This window comes from Gastrolobium bilobum, unplaced genomic scaffold (assembly GCF_033153095.1).
Source record: "Gastrolobium bilobum isolate Gb01-03AN ecotype WA unplaced genomic scaffold, APGP_CSIRO_Gbil_v1 utg966, whole genome shotgun sequence".
NCBI classification, from domain to species: Eukaryota; Viridiplantae; Streptophyta; class Magnoliopsida; order Fabales; family Fabaceae; genus Gastrolobium; species Gastrolobium bilobum.
In genome coordinates, this window is record NW_026899514.1 from 661101 (window position 1) to 668307 (window position 7207).

Below are 7207 nucleotides of genomic sequence, written 5' to 3' on the forward strand. Positions count from 1 at the left end.
ATATTAAATTTTGACACGTTAGGACACATTTTGTTATTAAATAATATTTTTAATTTATGTAGTGTATATTATATTTAATATTCAATAATTTAACAAAAAAATAAAGCTAAACTTATAATACCCATCAATTTTACAAAAAAAATACAAGATATCTCAAATATTTATATTAAACTCAATAAAATGGTAATTGTTATCAAACGAATTTAATAGTTGGAACTAAAAACGCAACGCAACACAATCTTTGAACCATTTTTTGAGTCTCTGCAACGCGTGTTGGAGTGTCGGACACAACACGTCGAATTTTTTGAAGTGTTTATGTATCATCGGTAGAGGTAGATCGAAACTTACTTGGGGGAAAGTAGTAAGTGAGATATAGATAAACGAACGATGTATCTTAAGACAAAATGGAGAAAAACTATAAGAATGGTGGATGGTTAGACATATTATTCCTATATTTCAGATGGTCATTTTTTAGTTCTTTTCTTTTCGTTTCCCCCCTCTCCTTATTATCCCTTTCTTTCTCTTTATCTTTGTTTCCCTTCCCTATTTTTTTTCTTATTTATTTATTTTTTCCACACCTTTTTTATTTTTACCTTTTTATTTTTACTTATATATATATAGGGCTTTATTAATCTCCATCAATAGGAGAGAAGTATCTCCTACCACTCTCACAATCATGTGGTGGGACCCACATAGTTATAAATAAAAAAATAAAAAATAAAAAAGCTCAAGGATCGATGTCTCTATTGGAAAATAAACTTATCTCCTATGGCATAAGATTAGTTTTTTCCATATATATATTGTCTTACTTTCTTACTTTTCCTATAATATATTTTCCTTTTTAATTGATCACCTCATCTTTAGTTTATCTTAATATTTTTCTTTTTAATTGATTACCTCTTTATATATATATATATAAAAATTTTATTTTATCTTTTTTGAATCTATTCGTTTCTTTCATTTTGGTTCATCTACTACCGATCGATTCCAATTAATTTGAGATAAATATTTTGTTGATATTGATGTTGAGAATACTATTTACAATTCAACTACCCTTGTTTTTTCAATGATATTAAATTTTTTCAGATTATAGATAATTAATTACTGTTTTCAATTCTAGGGCACATTTCACTAAAATTGAACCTGATACCCGATCTTTAGGCTACATTTCACTAGCATAGTGTATCACCCTTGAGATTATGTACGGATGTATCATTTTTTAAAATTACTTTTAACTGATATTCGGAGGCTTTATTATTCAATATATCTATGCAACTTGATGGAAGATATAGATGCCATAGTAGTTTTTTTTTTTTTATTTTCCTCCTATTTGGTAAGAGAATGTTTCATTCTTTATTAATTCATTACATTTCTTTTAGAAAATCAATCCGTGCAAGCATGGGCATGCAACTAGACATAAGCTCAATTTGCTTCCATTTTCCGAATACATCCTAGCTCAACATACAGAGTCAAACCATCCGACGCTTCACAATTATTCTCACATTGCCATCATAAGCTGCGGCTACAGACATGCCTCTGTTACAATGCACCCAACCCTCTGGGACCCATATTCGCCATACCCTATCCCCCTACTCCACGTGTTTCCCACCAATTGGCGGTGGCCATCACATGTCCTCATTATTCTCGTTTGACCCGGTCATAACAACGGACCCGAACCCGGTCAAGACCCGGTTTCATTCGGTCAAGCCAGCTTTGCATCGGGGTCCGAAAAATAACCATTGCTCTTTCTCCACGTGGCGAACACGCATTGGAGAAGTCACTGGAATCCAAGGGTGCTTTCTCGTTTATATAACCAACCTCGACGGTTTCCCCTTCACACTTCACACTTCACACTTCGCAGCGCACCACACCACACACCACAGCGTCAGAGTGGGAAAAGAAAAAAAATGGCGCGAAATGCTCTCTCCTCCGTTACCGCATTTCGCGTCCTCACCATACTCCTCCTTCTGCTCAGTCCAATGGCCGCCGGCCACAACTACCCCGACGCCCTCCGCAAGAGCATCCTCTTCTTCGAAGGGCAGCGCTCCGGAAAACTCCCCTCCGACCAGCGCCTCCGATGGCGCCGCGACTCAGCATTGCATGACGGCGCAACCGCCGGAGTAAGCACAGTCCACTCTCCCTCTCTCTCTGTCTACTGTAATTCTCAATGTGGACTTATCTTGACATGCATTGTGTTGTTTCTGTTTTTCTTTTCAGGTGGACTTGACCGGCGGGTATTACGACGCCGGCGACAACATAAAGTTCGGGTTCCCGATGGCTTTCACGACGACGATGCTGTCGTGGAGCGTGATCGATTTCGATAAGAGCATGGGGCCGGAGCTAGGGAACGCGTTGAAGGCGGTGAGGTGGGGGACTGATTACCTGCTGAAGGCGACGGCGAAGGTTGGAGCGGGTGTGGTGTTCGTGCAGGTAGGTGATCCTTACTCTGACCATAACTGTTGGGAGAGGCCGGAAGACATGGATACGTTGCGCACCGTTTACAAGATCGATGGGTCCCACCCTGGCTCTGACGTGGCAGGTGAAACTGCCGCTGCACTTGCCGCTGCCTCCATCGTCTTCAGATCACGTGACCCCTCTTACTCTACACTGCTCCTCAATCGAGCCGTTACGGTCCGTCACTCTCGTTCATTCTCTCTCTCTCTTTTGTCCTTTCTTTCTTTTTATTCATTAATTAAATAAAAAAATACTTTTCCTTTTACTTTACCTTTGGTTAAAAAGTGAAAAACGGAACTGTGTTAAGTTTGAAAAGTGGTTGACTTTCACGAGAGACACGAAAGGAAATCACTCCTGCACCATTCCACTCAACACTTTACCGGGAATTGAATTTTCCTTTTTTTTTTTGTGTGTGTTTTTCTGTGTGTGTTTATCAATAATTTGGTAAACTGGCGTATTTAATATATTTTCCGTTAAAATATCGCGAGAAAATGACCGTTGATGCGGGTGGGGGTGCAGGTGTTCGAGTTTGCTGACAGGCATCGTGGTGCATACAGTAACAGCCTGCGCCGTGCAGTGTGCCCATTTTATTGCGCGGTTAATGGTTACCAGGTGTGTGATGTTAACATAATAACAAATTAACAATAATGTAAAATTGAGAATAACACAACAAAATCTCTCCATGCCATCAAATACTAGCCGTCTGATTTTGGGATGTTGATGTTAGGACGAGCTACTGTGGGCAGCGGCGTGGTTGCACAAGGCCTCACGTAGGCGTCAATACAGAGAATACATTGTGAGGAACGAGGTGGTGTTAAGAGCTGGGGACACCATTAATGAGTTTGGTTGGGATAACAAGCATGCTGGGATTAATGTCCTCATTTCCAAGGTCAGAATTAACACTATATACCCCATTATTATTACCGGTATAGCTAGGAGTACTTTTCAACTTCATTCCGACTTTAGTTAATTATCTTTGCAATTTATTATTATTATTAAATTAAAATTTCCATTTTATTATATTATTACTATGTTTGTGTGCGCTTATCTAAATGCTTTTGTCCTCATGTGTTGTTTTTGTTCTTCTTGTCTTGCGTTCCCCCTTGGGCATGTGGGGGCGCAGTGCAATACTGCTCATTCATTCAACCTAGCTGCAGAATATAGGGATAGATAAAGCTCTGTGTCACGTGGTGTCTGGAATGTGATTTACTTTTGTTGTCTACTTCGGACTCTTATTCCTATTGGTCCATTTCCAATCTCTACATGTCATTATTAATCATTGATCGTCACAAGCACAATAGGGAATTTCGGATGAATACAGCAATTTGCGCAACAATATCTTTTTAATTAGTCACTGAGTTAGATTTAGATCTGCTATTTTATATTATTTAAAAATATATATATTTTATCAAAATTTGTTATTGTGTTTATGTCTCTGTTAAAATGTTAAATTCTTGTAAAATCATAAAAATATGAATCCATATCAAACTTGATAGAATAAATAAAATCAATTTTAGTCGAATATAAACACTAGTGGTAAACTTGATGTTTTATAAGCAGCATTAGTTATTTCACTTCATGTAATAGAGAAAAAGTATTTTATTAAATTTCAGCTTACCAAAAAAAAAAAAAAGTATTTGAAATTTGACTTTCTCTTATTGGTGGGTCATATAAGGAATCTATATCATAGTGAATAAGGTTGTGTGCATATGTATGGTACAACTGGACGGGGAATGTGAATAACAGATTGGATTTTAGAAAAGCTTTATCCGTTTATTGATGAGTATAAAAGAAGTCAAGATAGCAATGAGAAAACGGGGTGGGAAATGCTGATGATTGCACATCATGTGAATTGCATTTTTTGAGTTTAATGTGGGCACCAGCTCTTGTTTTTGTACAAGCGGGGACATTCCCTAATAATTGGAACTTGGATCTAAATCATGCCACGGGATTTGTTTATGACATTATTATAAGAGGCCAAATTTGTCTTTAAAATAAGTAAAATTAGAATTAGGTTGGGTGTAGAATGTCCCGTCACTTTAATCAGAACCAAATTGGGTGGCCAGTACTCTCTTTGCCCTCCATACCGTAAACATTTGGAACAAAAAGTCTTGCTCTTTAATATTATTGTCATCCTTTTAGATCTGGCAAATGGATGGGTCCCAGTACTGCACTATGCATGTGCACCATACGTCCATACCATTATTTTCAGCACAATCGCTTCACTTTCCCTCAGCGATTCTGAGTCTGTGACTTCTTGTTTAATCTCTCATCACTATCACATTTCTCGCATTCTTTTCTTGTAACTGACCATTCTGGTACATTATTTTTATCAACCTATCCCGGCTCTCACTGCTATTTAACCATGCATGCACATTTTGTTATGCATGTGCATGAACCATACAAGTTCATTGGGTTTGTACTCGATCCTGATGGGTCAGCGATATGGGATCGGCTCGGGTACATAATATTAATTTACACCTTAAAGGGCATACAATATAATTCGAGTAATGCAGAAATGAATATAATGTTATTTTTTGCAGGAGGTCTTAATGGGAAGAGCAAACTATTTTGCGTCATTCAAACAAAACGCAGATGAATTTATCTGTTCGATACTGCCTGGAATTTCTCACCCTCAAGTTCAATATTCCCCAGGTATTCCCTCGCTATTATCACTCGCCTCGCGTGATTATGGCAATTAAACAATGATTATGATTCATGAGACCCAATCCAAAGCCATTAATTATGCTTTGCTTTTTTGAAAGGAAAAAGCCTTTGATTGATAAGTTTTTGAGTGTAATCCATGCATCGGTATTTATGCACAATTATTGCAATAACGGTAGTTAGTCACTGTTATTTCTTTCCTAATTCAACTTCTCTTTTGTTGTTTTATTAAAAAGGTGGGCTTATCTTCAAGGCTGGTGGAAGTAACATGCAGCATGTAACATCCTTGTCTTTCCTGCTTCTAGCTTATTCCAACTACCTAAGCCACGCCAATAAGGTCGTGCCATGTGGAGACACCACTGCCACCCCAGCTTTACTCAAACGCCTCGCCAAACGCCAGGTGAGAGAGCACTAGGCATACTTCTTTGCACTGGTGGGCCCCAACACGAGTTTCGCATCACCGTCAATTTATTAGGGACCAATTTCTAGTTTTCCACATCTGACAAAATTAACGGCTAGATTTTGTCCTTTCTATTAAAATGACATCAATACATGTTTTCCAATAGTAATGTTCTAATTTGTGATTGCACGTGGCTTTCATTTACTACTAGGTGGACTACATTCTCGGGGATAACCCGTTGGGAATGTCCTACATGGTTGGATATGGTGCACACTACCCGCAGAGGATACACCACCGAGGCAGCTCGCTTCCCTCGATTGTGGCCCACCCAGCCCACATTGACTGCAAAGCTGGATCTCGATATTTCTTTAGCCCAAATCCTAACCCGAATGTCTTAGTTGGAGCTGTGGTAGGTGGGCCTACCAATAACACTGATTCATTCCCTGACTCCAGGCCTTTCTTTCAGCAGTCCGAGCCCACGACGTACATCAATGCACCGCTGGTGGGCCTGCTCGCTTTCTTTGCAGCTCACCCTTGACTTTGCAAACGTATAATCTATTATTGCTACGTGGTGGGCAAAATGGTCACCCTACATTGCTCTTTAGAGAAAAAAAAAGAAAAGAAAATGGAGAAGAAGAATGTCCCAGCTTTAGTAGTAGTATCCTGATATGTGGTTGTTTCCTATCCATTAAGTGAAGTGATAGTGCAATTCGCATGCTAAAGGATTTTATGTAACGAAGCAAGTCTATAGAAAAAGTTTATGCTTTACAAAGGTTTGAATGTTTTCAATTTTCAACATCAAATGCATACCGAAATTCATGTCCTAATTTGAATTAAGAGTTAAATCCGTTAATTTATAAGGAGCAATCTTGAAAATCCGAACACTCAACATACGCTTCTATACGTTATTTGCTAAAAACTAGGAAATAATAGAAAAATAAATTTGTTGAAAAGTAAGAAATAATAACAAAAAGTTGATTATTCAAATAGAATAAGTACGGAAAAATTCGAAGAAATAATAAAAATAATGTTCAATCCTCTGAAAAAAGAAAAAATAACCAGTTATATCTACCCTTGCATTATTCTAGTTTTATCGTGCTTATATAAATCCATTTTGAATATCACAAAATCTTTGTCCTATTCTTTTCTTGAGATATTCCAATTGATTCATCGCTTCACGATTAGTTTGATTTAGGACCTCGTCCTGTGATTAAGGCTTTAAACCCCTTTAAAAGAAGATAGTACTGAGAAGGATTGAACACATGTTCTTACCTTCACTTGCTCAGTTCTGTGACACCAACTGAGATATTATCATTTGATAATCTTTGTCCTATTTCTTTAATATTGTGGATGAACACCTTTTAACTTAGGCCAGGGCGGCTTAGCAATTTTTTTTTTATCCAATCCGATTTAGGGTCTAGTTGGATGGTTTTTTTTCTTCAAAAGTTATTTTTTAGAAGAAAAAAATAATATAAGTAAGTCCGTTTGGATGTAAAAAAAAATGAAGTAAAAAAAAAAGCCAAAAACCTACTCTCTCTTTTTAAGCTAAACTTTTTAGTTTCTAAAAAAACAAGAGGGAGGATATTTTGACTATCAAAAGTCTCCACTACCACCTTACTACCTATCTAATCACCATTGAATTAACATTTTCTCTCTCTTCAAAAACTTTTTAACATTCTCTCTCTTTGA

The 7207-nt window shown here is 37.4% G+C and overlaps 1 protein-coding gene across 2 annotated transcripts; it reads left to right on the top strand.

The window, feature by feature from the left end:
* The first annotated feature begins 1907 nt into the window (after window positions 1–1907).
* LOC133290817 (endoglucanase 8-like) lies at window positions 1908–6133 on the top strand. 2 transcript variants are annotated; one of them, XM_061488934.1, is made up of 7 exons: window positions 1908–2120; window positions 2218–2631; window positions 2974–3066; window positions 3182–3343; window positions 4998–5109; window positions 5355–5518; window positions 5730–6133. In XM_061488934.1, the coding sequence occupies exons 1-7, from the start codon at window positions 1908–1910 to the stop codon at window positions 6054–6056; spliced, it is 1485 nt and encodes a 494-aa protein (XP_061344918.1). In that variant the 3' UTR covers window positions 6057–6133. The 2 variants fall into 2 exon arrangements, with proteins under 2 accessions (XP_061344918.1, XP_061344919.1); XM_061488935.1 differs by having other exon boundaries at window positions 5001–5109.
* The last annotated feature ends 1074 nt before the right edge of the window (window positions 6134–7207 follow it).